General features: G+C 42.7%; 1 protein-coding gene across 7 annotated transcripts in view; it reads left to right on the top strand.

The window, feature by feature from the left end:
- The window catches only part of ULK4 (unc-51 like kinase 4), a 586,637-nt gene that overhangs the window by 237,383 nt on the left and 326,650 nt on the right, over positions 1–22,604 (top strand). For all 7 annotated transcript variants that reach the window (XR_005791953.1, XM_040479906.1, XM_040479903.1 and 4 more), the window contains one exon: positions 6,565–6,657. Coding sequence is in view for 6 of the 7 variants with exons in the window: in XM_040479906.1 (XP_040335840.1) it covers positions 6,565–6,657 (93 nt within the window). In the remaining variant the exon portion in view is untranslated. The remainder of the gene's footprint in view (positions 1–6,564; positions 6,658–22,604) is intronic.

The following is a 22,604-nucleotide window of genomic DNA, read 5'->3' as shown; positions in this document are numbered from 1 at the left end:
GAAATCCAGGCGAGATTAGGGTTTACTATCTGAAATTATATTGTAACATTTTCTTTGAGGTCATACCTGTTTTTCTTTCACTTAAAGAAATATATATGTATATATATACAAATATATGTGTATATATGCCATTTGTCTCTCCATCCACTTATTTATCCATTTAACTTCTGATAGACTTAAGTATCTATGCATCCATGCAAGACAATGGAATATCACGTAGAATTTAGGTCACGTAAAAATCACAAGACCGAAAAGTTCTCAAGATATCCACTCTTTATTTGGTTTATACCCTCTCTTCATAAAATTTTGAAATTGACTCAGGATATCACCTAGTCAAATTTTAGATGAAACTATACAGAAAATGCTGAAGAGTAGATTATCTACTCTTTGCTCACAGAGGTCTGAGGGGAGGTCTTCAAACTGCTAGAAAGGCAGATTTCACCTCCACGCCTTTGCTGTTTGGTAGCCTTCTCTTAAGGTAACCTTACACCTCTCTTTCCTCTAAGCCCTAAGTGTTGAATCCATCTTGCTTTCTGTTAGATGTGCCTTTTAACACACTGTTTTCCTCATATATTTCCCTTGCTCAAAAACCCTTTACATTGTAGAAAGTAATATTAACCGCGCTTACCCAGCCATTCAAGGCTCTCCAGTTTTGCCTTTTGGCAACCATTTTATGTTAATAACTGCCCGTGCCTCTATATGATCTCTCCATTCTAGTGAGATTTGCTTAGTACTTGTTGAAATTTACTCCTGGGAACCTGTCTTTCCTGTCAATTCTCACACACCAGACTGTGATATCTGTATCTATTCTAATATAATCCTGTTTTATTGACTGTCTTGTAATTCACTTATCTACACCTACATTTCTTTATTATTATTATTATTATTATTATTATTATTATTTGAGAAAGAGAGTGGGGGAGAGGTAGAGAGAGAGGAAGAGAGAGAATCCCAAGCAGGCTCCAATGCTGTCAGCACAGAACCCAACATGAGGCTCGAACTCCTGAACCATGAGATCATGACCTGAGCCGAAACCAAGAGTCAGACGCTTAATTGACTAAGCCACCCAGGTGCCCCTCTACACCTACATTTCTAAATGTACTATAAATCATTTAAATAATTTCCAGTTGCTGAGTATCTAGGATTTTCCCAATATTTCACAATTATATCTACTGCTACAAAGAACCACTTTCAGGGCTACATCTTTGGATACGTACTATTTCTCTTTGTTGAATCTCTAGGGTTGGAATCATAAACTGACCTATGTTTGTAAGGGCATTTGTTGGGTATGTGTTGACAGATTTTTTTCAGAGGTGATGAAGAGTTTATGTGACCAGTTTCCATTTATGAACCTATTTTATTGTACCCTTGTTATCTCTTACTTGAATTCCTTCAGATATTAGTGAAGTTGGCAACCCTCCCCCCCCCCCACCCCTCCCGGCGGGCCCCAGGCTCCTTGGCCATTTAATTTCTTCTTAGGTAGATTTTGTTCAGTTTTTTTTGGATGTTTATTGGTTTGCAATAGCTCTTTATATATTAGAATATTTACTGTTTTCTACCAACATTCTGCAACTTTTTCCTTCATTTCATTTGTTTATGGTGGTTTTGCCATTGAGAAATATTACTTAAAAACTTTAAAGCTATAAAGTTTTTTGATTCATTTCTTATTGTCATGTTACAGAGGGCTTTGTGATTATGTGAATACTCATTTCAGTCTTTTAATGGAAGTTAAATTGTTTTACTTAAATTTTAATTACTTGACAATATATTTTCATAAGCTATGTCCTGACCATTCTAACTCCTTTCTAAGATCACTCTTTCTTGTCCAATATTGTGTCACCTTTCTTTGCTTTTAATTTGTGTGTGTGTGTGTGTATGTATTTTCTTGGTCCCACCCAACACTTAACAATCATCGTGGTTTTGGGGACACCTGGGTGGCTCAGTTGCTTAAGTGTCTGACTCTTGATTTGGGCTCAGGTCATAATCTCACAGTTAGTGGGATGGAGCCCCACATCAGGCTCTGTGCTGATAGCATGGAGCCTGCTTTGGATTCTGTGTCTCCCTCTCTCTCTGCCCCTCCCCCACTCATGTGCTTGCTCTCTCTCAAAATAAATAAACTTAAAAAATTATTATTATGGGTTTGTAAAGTAATTCAGCTTTTCGTTTAGCAGGATCTTCCTCACTGTACTTCTCTCTGAAGTTCCTTGGATATTCTGGAATTCTTCCCCCCCAGATTGGCAGAGTGGACCTCTTTGAGATATGGGCCTCCCCTTACCCTCAACAGAATTTCTACTCTTTCCACTTGGCCAATTCTTTGGCCACTTCCCCAGAGTGACTTCTCCCAATAATGCAGAGTTCTTTTGATAGCCTGTTTCTACTTCCTGCCAGCTTACCTAATTGGGCATCAGTTTCACCAGGCACTTGACCAGATAGGGAAGAGACCACCCCTTGGATTCCTGAATAGGTGATTTTTAGTGGTTTTCTCTTCTTTGGGATAGATGTGGATTTAGTATGAATGGCTTTTCTTGCTTGGGTACTAGCTGTTGGGGACCTGGAAAAGAGCCCTTATTTATAAGGGAGGATTCTAGAAGTAAAAGAGTGTGGAGGCTTATGTTGCTAGTGATCTCAGTCTGTGGCCAGGCTCAGTGCATTCAGAGTGCTCCTCTCCAGCCTGTGCCCATTGGAATGGGCCAGTTCTTCTCCGGTCACTCTCCTTCCAAGTCTTTTCAGAAGTCTAGGCTTATCACTGTTTTTTTCCCCCCTGCCAAGTCACATTCAGAGGAGTGTGAGATCCAATTACTATCAGCTCAGCTGCTTTATCTCCGTTAGGAAGACAAGCTTAATAAATCACAGCATTCTCTTGGCTAGTTCTTGCTGACCATTATAAACCTATCTTTGATGAAATGGAAGTATACTCAATATATTCGGTATTTGTATTCCAAACATATCTATTATGAATCTTACCCTTCTTTTCCAAGGGGAGAGAAACATAATATTCTTTGGGAAAACTCTCATGTACAGGCCAGTACAGGCTTCATCTTTCCCTCCTGTTTCAAGGTTAGATAACCTCAAACAACCTAAGACATTTGAATTTCAGGCAGTCAAGCTTCATCCGTGTGTTCTTTATAAATGTAGATTCTGTATATTCTTGTTAACTCCATTTTAAAATATTTTATATTTTCTCAGTCTTATTGAGATTGTCTATTACATTTCTAACCAGTTGTCCATATCTTCTGTTGTGTTTTCCACAAGAAAAGTACAGACGATCACATGGGAAGCATTTTAAAACTCCTAGGCTTATGGACCTTTCCTCAGTGATTCAGCTAAGTCTGGGATTGAGGGCAAGGGGAGCCAGTTGTCCAGGGTGAGAATTGGACTGACGCATCAGAAATCTCCCATCCCCCCTTCATTTGAAATTCTCTGGCTGACAATTCCCAAATACTGGTAAGCAGCTGAAGAGTGCATTCTCCTCTTATCTGACTTGCATACATCGCTTTATTTTTTTAAATATTTTTTTTAATTTTTTTTTAACATTTATTTATTTTTGAGACAGAGAGAGACAGAGCGTGAATGGGGGAGGGTCTGAGAGAGGGAGACACAGAATCTGAAACAGGCTCCAGGCTCTGAGCTGTCAGCACCGAGCCCGACACGGGGCTCGAACTCACGGACCGCGAGATCATGACCTGAGCTGAAGTCGGCCGCTTAACCGACTGAGCCACCCAGGCGCCCCAAACATCACTTTAAACTCAGTAAAGCCTCAGTTTCCCTCTTCAGGATGTGTGCCCTAAAGAGCTAATAACTTAGCAAGTGTGGGGTGCTCAAGCCCTTCACATTAATGACAAAGAAACTGGCCCTTGATGGGCTGGGAGGTAACTTCTGAGCCTTCAGAATATCCTGCCAGATAAAGAGTCTCTGTGTACATGAAGCCTTGAGCCATGCCAGACCCTTTATGCTAACGATGTGAATCTGGGTGGGGGCCTTGGGCAATACCAAATCAGCTTGACCCCTGGAGGGGCTGGAGCCCTAAGCACTAAGGTTAGCCACACAGACGCTCCATGCCCGTGTGACTGACGCCTGATGAAACCCTGGACACCAGTGCTCTAGTGAGCTTCCCTGGCTGGTAGTCTTTCATCCTTGTTGTCCACACTGTTGCTGGGATGATAAACTGTCCACACACCTCCGCTGGGAAAGGGCAACTGGAGGCTCATAACCGGTCCCTCCTGGACTCTGCCCTGTGCATCTTTCATCTTTGCTGGTTTTCACTGTAACAAACTGTGATCGGTAGTATAACAGCTCTTCTGTGAGTCTTTCTAGTAAATCACTAAACTGGAAGGTTGTCTTGGGTACCCCCAACTTAGGATGTAAGAGCTTTTTATTTTACAAGAAAGGAATAATTTCTCTCTAATATGTGGAGTTCCTTTTTTTTTCAAACTGGATGTTAAATGTTATGAATACATTTTTTAACACCTCTAAAGGTGTTTCTGCGATGTTTGTTTTATTCATATGATAAAATGTAGCGTTTTCCTAAATTTGATTATTTTCAATCCTAAAAGTACTTATGCTTGGTTGTGCTGTATTTTTTTGACGTTGTTTTCTTTGATTTATTAAAAAATTTTTTTAAATGTTTATTCATTTTTGAGAGATGGAGAGGGAGCATGAGTGGGGGAGGGGCAGAGAGAGAGGGAGACACAGAATCCGAAGCAGGCTCCAAGCTTTGAGCTGTCAGCACAGAGCCCAACATGGGGTTCGAACCCCACGAACTGTGAGATCATGACCTGGGCCGAAGTCAAATGCTTAACTGACTGAGCCACCCAGGCGCCCCTTTTCTTTGATTTATTAACATTTATGATTTTCTTATGAATGATTGATATTTAGATTTTTATCTTTGACATACCTGGGCAAAACTTTTAATTACTAGAATTTAAAAATATTTTATAAGAAACTTCTAAAATTCTGAAAGGTGATACTTCCTGTCTCCTTAAACAGAGCACTCTACCCAATTTAACATTTTCTTGACTCACTACCCCCGTTTTGAACATGATGGTGTATAATGGGCCCTGTGGTCCCATCGAGGTACGAGCAGCTGTTTCTTGTACGTTAAATGCTCCCCAGACTTCTCTCTGTTTGGAGTTCTTGGATTAGCTTTTTTGTGTGTTTCCTATGCCTTCAAGTCCCAGTTCTTTCTGTAATAGTCCCTCTCCTCCCTTTACTTGGCTCCTATTTTAATGGCTGTGGGATTAGAGACTGCATAATTAAGCTTGTTATATAATGATTTCCAAAATGAGAGTAAATAGGCTCTGATAAGAGCCTGGGGCCTTATTCTCTAGATGAAAAGCATCCGCTTCATGTCATGGACTTTTAAATATACATTTTGGGTTTTGGGAGGTGTTTTAACTCCCTTTTAGTTGTTGGTTGTTCCAGAGAGTTGGCTCATAAAGTTGATTGGTTGGTTTGTTCATCTGTCCATGTGTCCTTCCATTTATCCAACTGTCCATCCCTTCACCTGCCACTTATTTATGGAGCACCTACATGGTACCGTATGCCAAATAGCTGAGCCTGAAAAGGGGAGGACACAGTATGTTAACCAGCCTGTGCCTGACAAAGAACATGGGAGCAAAGTCTGAGCTGTGTTGTGGGAATTTTTTAATAAAGGCCTTCTGTTTATTTATCTTTTTAGTTTTATTCTCTCTGGCAATCATTTACATTTCACATGTTCAAGTGGTAATGAGAAAAGTGCTGTGCAGAAACGAGTTAACACGGCAGGTCTGAGACTGCTGTCCTTAGAAAGGCCGGCCCTTGGCTGGCTGGCATCTTCGAATTTGGCTCTCCGAGTGTTGCCAGTCACCATTTAACTGATGGGGGGAGTTCAGGGTGGCCAGGCCATTGTGTAGCCAGCATGCTTTATGCCGAACGCCTGCTTTCCTCCTGGGATGGATTTTGATACTAGTTAGAGGTTGCGTAAGCGTCCAGCGCCCAGTAAAAACCTGGGTCACTTGAGTCTCTGATGGGCAGAAAGACCACACACGTGTGCCACGTTTTTATTGCCGGAGGAAAGACTGTGCTGTCTCTGACCTCTTACTGAAGGAGATAGCATAAGGAAGCCTGTGCACAGAATCATCCTGGCTCCTCCTGCGTCCTTCTCCCTGATGACTCATCTGCGTGCCCTGGCCACAAAGCTCTACTGAATGAATGTGCACCACGACTCCACCGTGAGCAAATCTCTGCACTTGAGGGTGGTCATGGGGTCCCTGCCACAGGTGCCTTATGTTTATGAGTCTCTCACTCTGTGTGTAGCCTCACGCCGATCCTTTTACACGGGTGGCCTCATTGCAGCATCCCCAAAACAGACCTCTGTGCGGCGGGTGGGTGCCCTCATCACCACTGGCAAGTGAAGCTGTTTGAAGGCTCATGAAGTTAAGTGCCCTGTGCCGGTCCTTCAGCTCACACATTGGCTTCTTTTTTCCCCAGATGTTGGCACCTTATGGTTTATTGCTTCTGTTGTCCAGAGGGGAGGCTAAGTGAAGAAAACCACTGAGTACTTTTTTCATCACTTTATCATCTCAGGTACGAGCACATCCTCGCGGAGCCTGACCCAGTACCAGCTTATGCTCTGAAACTGCTCGTGGCCCTGACTGAACACAACGCAACCTTCACCAGGTACTGTAACCCCAGATTTAAAATGGATTTTGTGTGTTCTAACAATGTCACAGATGATGAGATTCTGAAAGGCTAACGTTTGAGTTAACCGAAGTGGTCATTTCTCACGTTTGATGGTTTGTGGTGTCTCTCATTGATGCTGTTTTGGGTCCTGTTCTCATGTTTTTATCCCCTTATTGGACTTTCTGTGGAAAGTCAACTGTGGAGTTCATGGTGCTTTAAAATGATAAATTCTTTAACGAGAAAGAAACTAACGTATACTTCTAAAAATGTCGATTGGTGCCTCCTATTGTACCGAGCAGTTTATTAAATCTGTAGTTTTGGACTCTACCATTTTGCTTAGTTGGCATACTTCTTTTAAGCACTTCTTTTTTTTTAATTTTTTTTTTTAATGTTTATTTATTTTTGAGACAGAGAGAGACAGAGCATGAACAAGGGAGGGGCAGAGAGAGAGGGAGACACAGAATCGGAAGCAGGCTCCAGGCTCCGAGCCATCAGCCCAGAGCCCGACGTGGGGCTCAAACTCACGGACCGTGAGATCGTGACCTGAGCTGAAGTCGGACGCTTAACCGACTGAGCCACCCAAGCGCCCCTCTTAAGCACTTCCTAATAATGCCTCTGTTGAAGATACTACGTGTGGTGCAAATTTTACAAAACTAGTTGCTAGGATAGTGGCAACTGCTTTCAGTCTTGCACAGGAGAGCCCCCAGGCACATAGAAGGGGTGAAGCGGAAGCCCTCCTTGCTTTCAGGCAAGAAAGCTAGTTTTGGTTGTTAGGTGACATCTGGGGACCTTTGCGTTTGGACACCGTCTGCAGGTGCACTGACTTCTATAGTCGCCGGTTGGTCTTTAACAAGGAACTGAGTCACACAGCCCCAACCACCTTGATTTCATCTGGTCTCTTGTTCCACCACAGAAGGTAGTGAATAGTGACGAGCCACCAGCAGTGCTCCTAGTGAACAGGAAAGACTGTAGACCATCCATTCAGAGTGAGAGGCTGAACGGAAACGTTTCTAGCGTGCGAGCCAAGGCACAGAGGTGTGCCGCGACTGAGTCGCAGGGGTGCCGAGGCGTCTTTGGGTCATTTGCGGTGCTGAGGCTGATGTAGACTTCAGGCCCACTTCTTCTGCTGTGAGCGAACTCATTCATTTCCAGAGAGTGACCTATAAATACCACCCTGTACTCCCTGTGCCACGTTGCAAACAAATTTGGGGAGCACTTATCCTTGTCAATGGTAAATCCTGTGTCCCTACAGCCTTTTAAAAGTCTGACCAGCGAGCCTTCCAGATTCATCACTCAAAGGCACTGTTCTCTCTTCCTACAGAAGAAATTTAATTGTAAAGAGTGTACCTGTACTAAAAGTTAAATAACACTTCGGACAGTTATTTCTTTCCTGGAGCTTTGGTACCAGGTGCTAATACTGTATCCTAATTCCATGTTTTGATTGGCTGGGGCAGGTTGCATTTACTTTTTTAATGCTGACTCTTTCACGTGGCATGCTTTCCAGGCAATTCCTCTTCTTGCCAACTCTCTATTCAATTCATCTGAGTTTCCTCACACCGAGAGGAAGAGCCTAGTGCAGTCGATGACCCATATACAATCTTTTTATTTTAAAAATGACTACGTTTGGAAGACACTTTATTCTTTTTTTTGTTTTTTTTTTTGTTTTTAATTTTTTTTTAATTTTTTTTTCAACGTTTTTATTTATTTTTGGGACAGAGAGAGACAGAGCATGAACGGGGGAGGGGCAGAGAGAGAGGGAGACACAGAATCGGAAACAGGCTCCAGGCTCTGAGCCATCATCCCAGAGTCCGACGGCGGGGCTCGAACTCCCGGACCGCGAGATCGTGACCTGGCTGAAGCCGGACGCTTAACTGACTGCGCCACCCAGGCGCCCCTATTCTTTTTTTTGAAGTTTACAAGCAGATTTCAGTGGATTAGTTTTTATAAAGGTTTTTCTTTGCTTTCGTTGCACAAATAAGATCTGTGTATATCGTGTGTATTGTGTGTGTACTAAAGTCCAACAGTAAAATCAATACGTCCCCAGGCGTCCTCATTTTCCTCCCACACTTCCATACACAGGTCTCTGCCAGGGGTACTAATTTGTATTATTTTGGTGATGTCTGTCCTGAATCTTTTCAGGCTGTTTAGATCTAATAGTCATATACTGAAATAAATGGCTTTGCTTTCGGGTTGTTGATTTAAAGAAAATCATAGATAGTATCACCATGTATGTATTTTTCTAAAATTTGCTTTTTTACGTATCAAAATTATTGGGAGACTTTTTACATTAGTATTTATTTATACTCTTGGTGATCTCTTTGCCAAACTAATGGATAAGAATGGGATATTATTTTACATTGTGTAATGATAACATTGAACGTCTTAATACTTATTTACTTAAATTGTAACAGGTACGTAACCTTCAGTTCTCCTTCAAAGTATCTCTTGTAGAGAAAAACTCCTATATATGCAAAGATTTCCACCTAGGCAAATAATTTTTAAAATGAGAAAAATAGGGGTGCCTGGGTGGCTCAGTCGGTTAAGCATCCGACTTCGGCTCAGGTCATGATCTCGCAGTTCATGGGTTTGAGCCCCATGTTGGGCTCTGTGCTTACAGCTCAGAGTCTGGAATCTGCTTCGGATTCTGTGTCTCCCTCTCTCTCTGTTCCTCTCCCACTCATGCTCTGTCTTTCTCTCTCTCTCTCAAAAATAAATAAATGTTAAAAAAAAAACTTTAAGAAAAATGAGAAAAATAATCTTTGAATTCTCATATAGCCATAAAATATACAGTGTAAGAGTTTGAATGGGCAAGATAAATTTGAATACAAAGATATCCAAATAATTTTGTTAACTGAGACCACTTACGACCCTCCAGCACCCATTTAAATACTGCTTTTGCTCTATGTAAGGTGTCTTTCTGGATTCACTATTGTGTGTTTGCCTTTCTTCTGAAGAGGCAGGCTATTTTGGCTGAGGCTCCAGAGGTCAAGAGAAAGCATTAAAGGCCTATTGCCATCCGCCTGCCCTCTCCCCACCCCACCCCTTTAAAGGGAGGCCCCACGCCCACAGACTTTAACAATCTGTGTGCAGTTGGCAAAGTCTACTCACACATCTTGATGGAAAGGATCGGGAAGGAAAAGTAATATGCAATTAGACTTCAGAGTTTGTTTTTATTTCCCTAACTGGAATCTTAAAAAAGCGTAGGGGTGCCTGGGTGGCACATTAGGTTCTGTGCTGGCAGTGGGGGGGCCTGCTTGGGATTCTCTCTGACCTACCTGCCCCTCCCCCGTGTGTTCTTTCTTTCTCTCAAAATAAATAAATAAACTTAAAAAAAATATATATATATATATCCAGAGATAGATACTGAGAAGTCCTGTTCCTTCCTCTGCCCATTCTACTTTTTCCTCACCTCTCTTTTATCACAGATGGGTAACTACTTTTATTTATTTTAAGCTAATGTGAATATGTATTTTCTCATTTCTCTCTTTTACACACAAGTTGCATATGATGTATGGTCTTCTGCCCGTTCTTTTTTTTCACCTAATAGTATATCCCCAATATTTGTTTCTATAGCAATATACAGAGAGTTTCTCTGTTAAGTTTTACAGTTATAGAATCTTCCATTGTATGGATATAAAATCTAATTAGTGTCCGATGGATGGACTTGAGTTTCAATCTTGCGATACTGCAAACAATAATCTATATATCATTTTGTACGTATGCTTGTACACCTTATGGGGTAAATTCCTAAGTGGTATTTAGGTTTCAAAGGATAAATCCATTTGAAAGCTTTTTTGTTTTAAAAACACGGCCGCATTGTCCTCCGTGGGGATTTTCCCATTTTGCATCTCCCGGGGACGTGTTTGAGGATGCCTGTTTCCCTGTAGCTTTGCCTCAGAATTTGTTGCTAAGCTTTGGAATTGGTCCGGCCTGATGAGATAGATTATTTCAGTGTGATTTTAGTTTGCATTACTCATGAGTGAGGTTGAGTATCTCTCTTTATAGTTAGGGGCTTTCGTGGGTTTTTTGCTCATTCTGTTTGCCATCAGTTCGGTCTTGGCAATGACACTCCTCAGACTGAATCACCTCCTGCCTGGCTTTCCATTTGCACAGATACAGCAGAGCCTGCTAATCCATTTGACTTTGAACAGCTTGCCTTATTATTATTATTATTATTTTTGGCTGTCATGAAGAGTGCGGCCAATGAGTTTTCCTTTGCATGCTCCGTGGTGAATCCACGCACGTGTCTCCACTGAGCACCCGTGCTGGAGTGGAAACACTGACTCACAGAGCTTGTGCTCGCCCAGGTCTAGTAGATAACTGCTGAGCAGTTTCCCAGTTTGTTGGACTGATTTGCATTGCTACTGGCATTGTTCTAGAGGTTTGGTTGTCATATAAGCTTTTTTTTTTTTTTTAATTTTTAAAATGTTTATTTATTTTTGAGAGAGAGAGAGAGAGAGAGACCGACTGAATATAAGCAGGGGAGGGGCAGAGAGAGAGAGGGAGACCCAGAATCGGAAGCAGGTTCCAGGCTCTTGAGTTGTTAGCACAGAGTCCGGCGCGGGGCTCGAACTCGTGAACCGTGGGATCATGACCTGAGCAGAAGTGGGACGCTTAACCCACTGAGCCACCCAGGCGCCCAGGTTGCCATATAAGCTTAAGAAAAAAATTTTTTTGAGACACGTTTACTGAGGGACAATTTACATGGGATACATCTCACTCATTTTAGGTATACAGTTTTTCTGAATTTTGAGAAACGTGTGCAATTGTGCAGTCACCACCTCCATCAAGATAGAGTATTTCCATCGCTCCAAAATGCCCTCTCGTGCCCCTTTGAATATTACCGTATACAAATTCTGTGTGCTTGCAGAATGATATGACCAGATTGCTTTCATATTTTCATTTTCATTTTTAAAATTTATTTTTTAGAGTTAATACATAACACACTGCAAATTTAAGTATTTGAAAGAGTATACAGAAAAAAGCATATTTTCACCCAAGAGAAAGCCACTCTTCTCAGTGTGTGTGTGTAGTTTTTCACATAGATGGTTGTACGCTGTATGCACCATTCTGCACTCCTTTTTGAAAATAAATACAACAGCTTTATTGGGATATAAGTCACATACCATCTGTACTTGTTTTTAGCAGATACGTAAGTATTGCATTTTATGAATACTCCATGTTTATTTACAAATTCCCTTTCGGTGACGTTTATTTTTTTTAATCTTTTGGTGTTATAAAACAAAGCAACAACTAATGACATAGGCCGTTCATCACATGTGTGAATATATACACGTAGGATAAATCACGAAGAGTGGAATTACTTCATGGAAGCGTCCACAGCCAGCAGTGCCGAAACTTGTCTGTGCATTCGTGTCATCTGGGGAATCTTTGAAAAAAATCTAAAGCCTGGCCATACCCAGGGCAACTGGATCAAAATCTGTAGGGCTGGACGCAGACATCAGTAACTGTTGATTCTCCACAAGTGAATGTGCAGACAGGTTTGGGAAGTACTGGGCTAAGCCTTTGTAGTTTGAAAAGTTGTGCCAGATTGCCCCCAATCTGGGCTGGCCAGTTTTCGCTCCACCAGCAGCGTAAGAGAATGTCTACTTTTGTCAGACTACTTTACATACACTACTTTACCACGTTAGTGTATATATGTGTTTGACTTTTGCCATTGTGGTAGGTGAATATCGCCTCTTTGTTATTAATTTCTAGTTTCATTGCATTGTGATCAGATCATATATTTGTTGCTGATTTTTATTTGATTTTGTTTGTGGTATAAGCTGTTTTTGTGAATGTTTTATGTTTAGTTGCTTACTGTGAGTAAAACAAAGTTAGGCGTAACCTTGAAAAGAGTGTCACCCTTCCTTAACTTTGGCCAGTGTCAGAAATGGTAGCTCTTTAATCTAGGAGATCGTCCCCAGTCACTTGCTAGCAGTGACTTTTAGGGAAAATGCTGATTATAACTGCATATCAAGAGTAGAATGCCTTAATTTTTTTAATGGTTATTTATTTATTTTTTGAGAGAAAGCGCAAGCAGGGGTGGGGCAGAATAAGAGAGGGCCAGAGGATCCGAAGCGGGCTCTGAGCTGACAGCAGTGAGCCCAATGCCGGGCTTGAACTCACAAACCATGAGATCATGACCTGAGCTGAAGTCAGACACTCAACTGACTGAGCCACCCAGGTGCCCCCAGAATGCCTTAATTAAAAAACAATTTTTTTTAATATTTATTTTTGAGAGAGAGAGACAGAGTGTGAGGGAGGGAGGAGAAGAAAGAGAGGGAGACACAGAATCCGAAGCCGCTCCAGGCTCTGAGCTGTCAGCACAGAGCCTGACACTGGGCTCGAATTCACAAACTGTGAGATCATGACCTGAGCTGAGTTGGACGCTTAATTGACTGAGCCACCCAGGTGCCTCCAGAATGCCTTAATTTTTATGTGCAGATAGATTTCTAGTAATATAAAATAAACACAAGCCATTTATTGTAAATTTAACTTATTTATTGGATCCATCTACACCATGTTCTTTGAAATATAGTCAGTTTAGCTTGTATATACAATCAACCCTTGAATGATGCCGGGGTTAGGGGCACAGTCAGAACTTTGTATAACTTTTGACTCCCCCCAGACTTAAGTACTCATAGCCTAGTATTGACCTGAGGCCTTAGAACATAAATAGTCGATGAACACATATTTTATATGTTACATGTGTTATATACATACAAAAAGTAAGGTAGAGAAAAGGAAATGTTAAGAAAATCATAAGAAGAAACTACAATTATAGTACCCTACTGTGTGTGTGTGTGTGTGTGTGTGTGTGTGTGTGTGTGTGTGTGTGTGTGAACATATATAAGCAGACCCATGCAGTTCAAACCCGTGTTGTTCAAGGGTCAACTGTATTAAGAGTTGGGAGTTCCAAATAATAACTGTTGGAACATTAACTCATCCTATGTCAAGCGCAACATTCTTTTATTGTGTTTATTCTTATTTTGTAGGATTCTTAGCGGATAAAGAGGTCTTCAAAGGCTTAGTCAGAGTATAATTGAGAATTTATTGTTCCTTCAAATGAGGGACAAGAGCACGATCAAAGCTGCGTTGTACCTGACCCTGACTTTTTTTTTTTTTTTTTTAATACCACTGGCCTGTAAATCTAGTTTGTTCCTGGGTTTATAGGAGAAAGGTAAATTGTTTACCATGTTGGTCCAATTTTGCTATCAGAAGGAATATGTTAACTCCCCTGAGCTCTGCCCTTTTCTCTCTCCTTAATGTTATGGTAGGTTGCCCCAAACCATTGCTCTCAGGGAGAGCTATACCCCAGGAGCTTGTTTCCATTAAGAGCTAATTAGCTTGCAGCAAATCTTCCTTAGCAAACAAATTGAATTTTAACTTCTTGAGTTCTTTTGGAGCAATATTGAACTCTTATCCTGAATTGCAAAAAGTTGTTTATGCTCTGTATCTAACAACTGTCATTTTAGTTAGCTCAAAAAATGTTAGAGCTGTTTCTTTTATGGCAAGATTCACAAAAATGCCTTTAGAAGAATGGGAATTTGTGATCTCTTAAATGAAATTCACAGTGAGTCCACAGTATAGCCTTCAGTGAAAAATACTTCTGCCTTTACAGTCATTGAACTTCAGGGGACTTCCCTCACTGGTTTTTGGTTCATTTGTTCATTCGTTCGTTCATCAAAAATTGAATCGGCAACTATTGAATGATGCAAAGATAAGAGGTAAAGTTCTCACCTTCAAGGTGCTAAGGATTTAGTGGAGGAGCCATTTATCAGTAGGCTTTTATAAAACAGTGTAATGATTTCAAAGGTACAGTCATGTCTAGAAGGTTATGGGAGCTTCTAAAAGAATTTAACCCAAGTTGGGGCACCTGGGTGGCTCAGTCGGTTAAGCATCCGACTTTGGCTCACGGTCTGTGCGTTCAAGCCCCGCATCTGGGCTCTGGCTGACAGCTCAGAGCCTGGAGCCTGTTTCAGATTCTGTGTCTCCTCCTCCCCTGCTCATGCTCTGTGTCTCTTTTCTCAAAAATAAATAAACGTTAAAAAAAAAAAAAAGGAATTTAACCCAAGTAGTTGTATGATTTTGGCCAAATTTCTTAATCTGTTTGTTCCTAAGTTCCCTCATCTGGAAAATAGGGGTAATATTAGCATCTGGTCCACAGAAAATGCTGTTAAGAGTTGTCTCTTTTCTTCTCCCTCCCCCTCTTTCTCCTTACTCCTCCTCCTTTTCATATGATTAGAGGTAGGTATAGCGAAGGAAGTACTCCTAAAGAAAAGAATCCCCTTTGACAGTAGAGTGAAATGTTTGGTGACACCAATTAAACCAGAACTCCAACACCCTACAAAGAATAGGAAGAAAAAGAGTTTTTTGGTAAGAGAAACAGACTGACTGGGGCAGTCTTATTAGTTTGACATTGCATAACAGAACTGTCAAAGCCACGGAGGATGTCCCCTGGTACTAGATGGCTTCCATATCCATATGTATTTGCCTTTTAATTTATACACACACACACACACACACACACACACACACACACACACACATAAGTTTATATGTTCGAGAGAGAGCGAGAGTGATTGAGAGAGTGTATATGAGAGGGAGAGAGCAGAGAGGGAGGGGGAGAGAAAATCCCAAGTGGGTTCCTTGTCAGCACAGAGGCTGATGTGAGGCTCCAGCCCACAAACCGTGAGATCATGACCTGAACCAAATTCTAGAGTTGAACACTTTACTGACTGAGACACCCAGGAGCCCCTAATTTATCTTCGTAATGACGTTTGTTTTTGCCATATTCTGATACATCATCATTTAAATTTTATAGCCTGGTAAAACTGAAAGCCCGAATCATCAGAAGTGTCAGGGATGTTTGAGAGGTTTCCATGTTGTTAAAATAAGCCAGTTGGGTGTCTGTTGCCCCATCAAATAGCTGAATTTACACAGCTAAATATTTCCTCTGATGAAATATCAGCAAGTGAAATAACGATGTAATACAGCGAAACTTTATGTTAACCTTAGAATGAATTGATTTCCCAAAAATAATTTCCTGCTTCTCGGGTTGCCTATGGATGTCAGAAAGCCTGACTGTGAGAAGTAAGTCAATCTCTGAGTCTGTGCGGCTCCCATTTCCATCCTAGGGTCACTCTTCTGTGGCTTTCCCACTTATTCTTTACTAGCACCCACAGAATAAAACCCGGGGTTTCTCCAACAGGCTCTGAGCCTTTGAGCGTCCATTTTCATGGTCTCTTGCCTCTTTTGTGGACATAGCCCCTGTTCTAGTGTTCCCAGCCACCTGTTCAACTTGAGGACATATCAACACTTCTTACTAAAGTACAGTCATTTCAGGGGTTAAAGCAAGCGCAGAAGATTTAAAATAAAATACTGAGCGATTTTGAGTTTGCTCCTTTCATCGGTTTCTTGAATCAAGAGCTTTATTTTTTTGTTTTCCATTCTCTCTGCCTCGATTTGGGATTATTGTGTCGCACACTCGTTCAGCGTGTATGTTACTGGTACTTAAATATGAGTTGAAAAGAATTCGGAAATTAAATTTGTCCCAGTGATCAACTTTGATGGGGTATTTTGTGTACTTCCACTGAGATTATCCTTTTAACAGTTGCAAGCATAAAATTTTGTTTTGCGCTTAGAAAGTTGGGCATTTTATATTTTCTGGGAAGGTGCTTTTTCTTCCACCTGCTAGTGGTCGTTAACGGTCTTTGAAAACTGATAGTAGAGGGGCGCCTGGGTGGCGCAGTCGGTTAAGCGTCCGACTTCAGCCAGGTCGCGATCTCGCGGTCCATGAGTTCGAGCCCCGCATCGGGCTCTGGGCTGATGGCTCAGAGCCTGGAGCCTGTTTCGGATTCTGTGTCTCCCTCTCTCTCTGCCCCTCCCCCGTTCACGCTCTGTGTCTCTCTGTCCCCCAAAAAAAAAAAAACTTTGAAAAAAAAAATTAAAAAAAAAAAAAAAGAAAACTGATAGTAGAATAGCACCTTGCAATCTAAAGTGGGTGGTTTCAGTTTACTTTTTTGGTGTGACATTTACATTGAAGGAAGCCAGTTGGAGTTTATTGTACACTTTTGCAAGTAGCGGGGGGCGCCCCCCCCCGGTGTGTATTGCAGAGCCGGGTTCAATCTGAGGGGGTTTCAATACAGCCTTTTGTGTTTCACAAGATGTCCTTAGGTCTGTTGACTTACCCTTGTCACCTCACGCAGAGATTGGCCAAGTGTGGTCCACAGCGCCAGTCAGCTTGCAGCCAGTTTTTGCGCGGCCTGTGAGGTGAGAGTGGTGTTGATGTTTGTAAAGATTTGTGAAACTTACATACAAACACAGGTGCATATGAGACGGAGACCTGGTGTCGGGCAAAGCCTTGGATACTTAACTTTCTAGCCCTTTTCACGCAATATTTCCTGACCCCTGATCTAAAGGAATAAAACTTATTTGGGGGGAGGGTCTTTATTCAAATGAACATAGAAATACTAGAATTTCAGGGATGTTATGGGAATCTGGAGATGATCTGGGTGTCTTAAAATGTATATGTGTATTTTTCTTATTCAGGTGTGGTGAGGTCCACAGATTAGGAGAAAACTGCCCTTGGAAAGATAGCTTGTTATCGTCACAGATCCAAAGGTGGGGGCACACCACGCTGAGGGTGGTCACCTTTGGATGTAACAGGGTCAGTCAAGGGGCAGAGGAAGTTAGAAGAAAATGGGGACAAAGAGCCCTTCTTATAGTTTACAAATGAAGGAAGGGCTGAGCAGGTTTAGGATTGACTAGTTTGAATAATTTCACCAGGCCTTAGGGGTGTAGGGGCTACCTCTCGTCATCAGGTACCTGGCCCTGGAATGAATGGGGCCCAGCTCTCGTCCAGTACCTGGGAGTATAGGCCCGGAGTGGAAGAGAGCCTTAAAGGAGGTGGTTAGTGCTGTTTGGCTCTGGATTGGCTGGTTTGCATAGGAAGGGCAAGTTCAAAGACAGCCGAAAGGCAAGCTCTCTTGTTTGCTGTCTCTGAGAAGTAGTTGGCCCTGGGAGAGGCATTCCCTCTGGAGTTAGCAAGGCCTCAAGATGTTAAAGAAACAAAAATACAGAATAAAAGACATGATTAGTGCACTGGGCTAATATCCCCATTTTACACGTGGGGGAAATGAGGTCCCAGAGGGAATTTGTGTGCCCCAAACCCCAAGACAGTTTGAAGAAGATCAGGCTTTGGATCAGACTTCCTGGGCCATTGCTGTCTGTACTCCCCAGCAGAGCCACTTTTAAGAGCAGACTCAAGCGGACATCACAGTGGGCTTTGGAGTCCTACCGTGTTCAGTTTCACCGTATCACGTTTACTTACAAGAGTGGTCCAGCTGCCCAACACAGTCCCCCTCACTGTCATGTGGGTCTGTTAATCACAAATGCATCATTCTCCTTTGTTTCCCTCTGCCGTGGTCACTAGGTTCTGGCACGCCTCTGATTTTTATTACCGTGGCGGCTCCTGGCACGATTCTGGTTAATAACATGATCCTGGTTCCTGGTTCTGTTGAACCTCTTCCTTTCCTCATTCTCCGAGGTTTGGAACCCTCCTGTGCTGATGACTTAAACCATACTGACTGGGTTGAAACCCCTCCTTATTATGTGAATCATGCCATAAGTCATCACCGTATCCTCTGTACAAAATGTTAAGTCTTTGTTAGCAAGCATGGAGTCACCACGAAATTACTTCTCTCGTCCCACCCCAGCATTCTGTTTCGGATAGAATTAGGGAAGAACACCAACCTAAAACCTTAGGAACTTATCCAAGGCATTCTCTTTTCCTTGGTGATGTGTGAGGAAAGTCAACCGTAGTCAAAATCTGTTTGGACGTTATGTTTTCAGAAAGAAAGAAACTCTTGAGTGATTTTTGTCTGCTACAGGTGGAAGTACGTACTTCTGCTTATTTTCTTCCATTATCTTGCTTACGACCACAGAGCTTTTTCCTGAGTTCATGGCGAGTTGGTAAATATTTCATTGCTTATCCTTATTGTATGAGGTTCAGTTGGGTCCACTGGGACAGTTCAGCTCTTTTGTTAGAAACAGCTTGGTCTTTTGAATATTCTCCCAGCAGCCCATATGCTGGAGACTTCTTCATTCCAGTTTTCCTGTCCGACTTGCACGGGCTCAGTGACAGCTTTCCTTATGGAGACGCAGGCAGCGCCTGGCTGAGAGTCCCACGTGCTGATGTCTCTGGCCACATGGCACCCAGAATTGAGCCACTCACTGCATGTCGTGTCAGAAGTTGAAGTGTTTAGTCACGGCGGCCCCTGGTATTTTGGGGGCTACAATCAACAATAATTCACAGTTCCTCTCTTCTGGATTTAAATAGATGTTCAGAGATCTCATCGTCTTTAACAAAACAACACCTAACATTTTTCCTTGAAATATTTCCTTACTTGCCCACAGGAAAATCCATTTGCTTCTTTTTTGGTTCTCCACAGAATCTCTTGAAGTTTTGCAGGTTTTTTTTTTTTTTTAAGTTTATTTATTTATTTTGAGAGAGCGAGGGCATGAGCAGAGGAGGGGCAGAGAGAGGGAGGGAGGGAGAGAGAAGATCCCAAGCAGGCTGAGTACTGTCAGCATGAAGCCTGACACAGGGCTCGATCCCTCAAAGTGTGAGATCGTGACCTGAGCTGAAACCAAGAGTCGGATGCTCTACCAGCTGAATCACCCAGGTGACCCTAACGTTTTGCAGTTTGTTTCCATCATAAAATTAGGGAATTTCAGGGCAGAGTAAGCTTTGATATTTTTCTTTCTGCATGAAATTTAATGTTCATTGATTCCTTGAGTCATCTCACAAATAGTTGTGTTCACTGAGGTAGAACAGACACGGTCCTAGTTTTCACGAAGCTGATGATTCCATGGGGATCACAGACAATAAACAAGGAGATCGATTAAAAAAATCATAATTTCAGCTAGTGATACAAATGGCATAAAGAGCAGAAAGCAGGGTTAGAGAATGGGGGTGATGGGGTGGGGCCCGCTGTTTTCGAGACGGTGCTCAGAGCTTCCGTTCCCAGGGAAGGGAGGTGCCTGGCTGTGTTAATGCTACCTTCATCAGTAGAGAAACAGGCCTCGGATTTCCAGAGACTTTCAGAGGAAGGGAAAACTCCCCAGTGTCACATGCTCCCGAGAGTGTCAGTCAGATGAGGATGGAGAGGCAACAGGAGTAGCTTCCTCGGGGGTCATTTTCAGTGGTATGTGGGGCAAAAGCCTGGCGGGGTTCCTCGAGGAGGGGATGATGAAGGCAAGACGGGGAGCCTCAGTAGTTCTAGAGAGAGTTTTGCTATTAAGGGGAGCTGAAAATGGGGAGCTGGAAGGAGATGTGGGGTCACAGGAACTTCTTGTTTTTAAGGAACTTGCTCTTTTTAAGATGAGCCATCTTTGGGGCGCCCGGGTGGCGCAGTCGGTTAAGCGTCCGATGTCAGCCAGGTCACGATCTCGCGGTCTGTGAGTTCGAGCCCCGCGTCGGGCTCTGGGCTGATGGCTCAGAGCCTGGAGCCTGCTTCCGATTCTGTGTTTCCCTCTCTCTCTGCCCCTCCCCCGTTCATGCTCTGTCTCTCTCTGTCCCAAAAATAAATAGACTTTGAAAAAAAAAAAAAAAAAAAAAAAGATGAGCCATCTTTTAGAGACATTCCTGTGTGGACGAGAATGATCTAGTGCAGAGGCTGGTTAACTACAGTTTATGGGCCAAATCCAGCCCACCTGCTTTTGTGAATATAATATCAGAACACAGCCACTGGGCCTTGTTTATTGTCTGTGGTTGCTTCTGCATTACGGTGGCACAGCTGAGTAGTTTTGAAAGAGCCCACATGGCCTGCAGAGCCACAAGTACTTCACTTCAGTCCCTTTCCTGGAGAAGTTGGCCTGACTCTTGATCTCTGGAGAAGGGTAAAAACGATGAAGCAAGAGGGTAAGTAGTGGGTTGCTCCACAGACATCCTTGCCCCTAGGGGGTGTCCCCTGCAGTATTTGCTAAGGGAGAAGTAATGGAACCCCTGCAAGCCTGGAGGGGTCATTGAGCGGGGGAGTTAGGAAGTGGCCTTCTGCTTTTGGGAGGCTTGCGAGTGAGACTTTTGAGGTGTTTGCTGTCAGTAGTCTCCTAAACCTGTAGAAACCGGGTGTGTGAGGGCAGGATAAGAAAAGTGTTTGGAAGCGATGAGGTCAAGGAATTGGATCTCTATTTGGATAACTGGAAACTATGTTATATGTTCCCATTTTGAGAATATTTCTGAAAACAATACTAACATCGTACTGAAGGCTTGTTTACATATTTCTATTTGGGGCTGTTGTCTGTTACTATCCTTGGTTGCCTACTTTAAGATAGATAGTAAAAATGGGACTGTGGCCACTGAAAAATTTTTTTGTGGTGACCATTATTTTTATGAGCTCCTCTCTTCACTCTTGCCTTTAAAACGATTGAGTAATAATTACTTTCCGTGTGGAAAAAAGTGTTATACATTTTCCTTAATAAACTATTTAAGCGTGTTTGGAATTATTGTTTATTTTTAGCCCTCTCAGATAGGACAGAGGGACTCACCTGTTTGGGGATCTCAGTCCTCTCTGGAACCCTTCTTCGAGTGGTGGGTTGTAGCCTTGGTTTTCTAGGCTTCAGGGGCAGTGTTTTTTTTACGCATTAAGGGTTGTATATGTTATTGGGGCATTCCTACACATTGTCCCTGGATTCCTGCTTAAAGTGAGTGTCATCCAGGTCGCTTGCTACATACAAACCTAGCATGTGCATTAGAGCTCAGTTGTACTGTGCCCTTGGCCATATTTTATCATCGGCTCATTATTTGCTCAGACTTACGCATCTGGGGCCAGACTTTGGGGCTGTGACTGTCCGTGTGTTTCCTAGCGAAGCTTGGCCGAGCCCTGGAGGAGTGGGCAGTGCCGGCAGCCCACACATCCCTAATTATCTTCTCCTCAGTTCCTCACCGTCAACAGCCCTAGGCTCGTTGGACCTCTAGACGGGGCCAGAGACTGTTCCCCAAACTCTGGGGTCATTGTGGAGGTGACACGGAAGCACTGTGAAAGTCGTGGTACTCAAATCGTTACTTGACTGCAGGAGGTCTAACCTGGGCTGTCAGAGCGTGATGTAAATTCCGGGGCGAGATTACAAACCTGAGCAGGAGAGCTTTGGGCTTGGTTCCACCGCAGGCTCTTCGATTGGGTAGGAATTCTAAGAGAAATGACTGAGTCGTAGAGAGCAAGCTTTCTGTGGGGTTTTTGTAAACAGTTGTGTGTGTGTGTGAGTGTACAGTGAGCTTTTGCAGCTTGTTCAGTGGGGAGGTGAAAGCTTGAAGTGGCCTGTGTGCCGGGAGGAATGATAGTGCGGGGTGGGAGAGGCAGTGCCCATGAGTAGATGGCTGTTGCAGTGGCACCGGGCAGACCCGTCCTTCGCAAGCCTTCAAGGCCATCAGCCGTCTAAACATTGATACCCTTCAGTGCAATACTTGGCTTCTCACGTACACATCGGGTGTGGCATCAAAGCATTCGGCTTTATTTTCTGCCATGATAAACAGGTTTCCAGTTCTCCATCCAGCCATCATAGGCGTCATTATCTTCAGGATTTAAAAGGCATAGTCTTTAAATTACTTGTCTGTTTCACATCAGATTAACATCTTTATTTGATTGGTTCTTTAAGGGATGTGTAGAGACGACAGTTGAACCAGTTGCCTTGGACTAGAATATTAATGTCACATAGGTGTATTTTGGCTGATAGATACTTATTTGTCTTTGCTTGGTGGGAGTTTCCAACTTTCCTGATTGGCTTCTTTGATTTTTGACTTACCGCTTAATGCCTTCTGGCTCTTTTGTACTTGTACAACAAATTTATTTTGTTTCTGATGGTGTTAAAATGTGCAGCACTGAACACAGTGGCAAAGGGGGAAGATAGTGCCGTCTTGCTATAAAGCATTTCTATGGCGC

Source organism: Herpailurus yagouaroundi, unplaced genomic scaffold (genome assembly GCF_014898765.1).
Source record: "Herpailurus yagouaroundi ecotype Mexico unplaced genomic scaffold, PumYag 159, whole genome shotgun sequence".
Classification (NCBI taxonomy): domain Eukaryota; kingdom Metazoa; phylum Chordata; class Mammalia; order Carnivora; family Felidae; genus Herpailurus; species Herpailurus yagouaroundi.
This window is presented reverse-complemented; position numbering and strand designations above follow the sequence as displayed.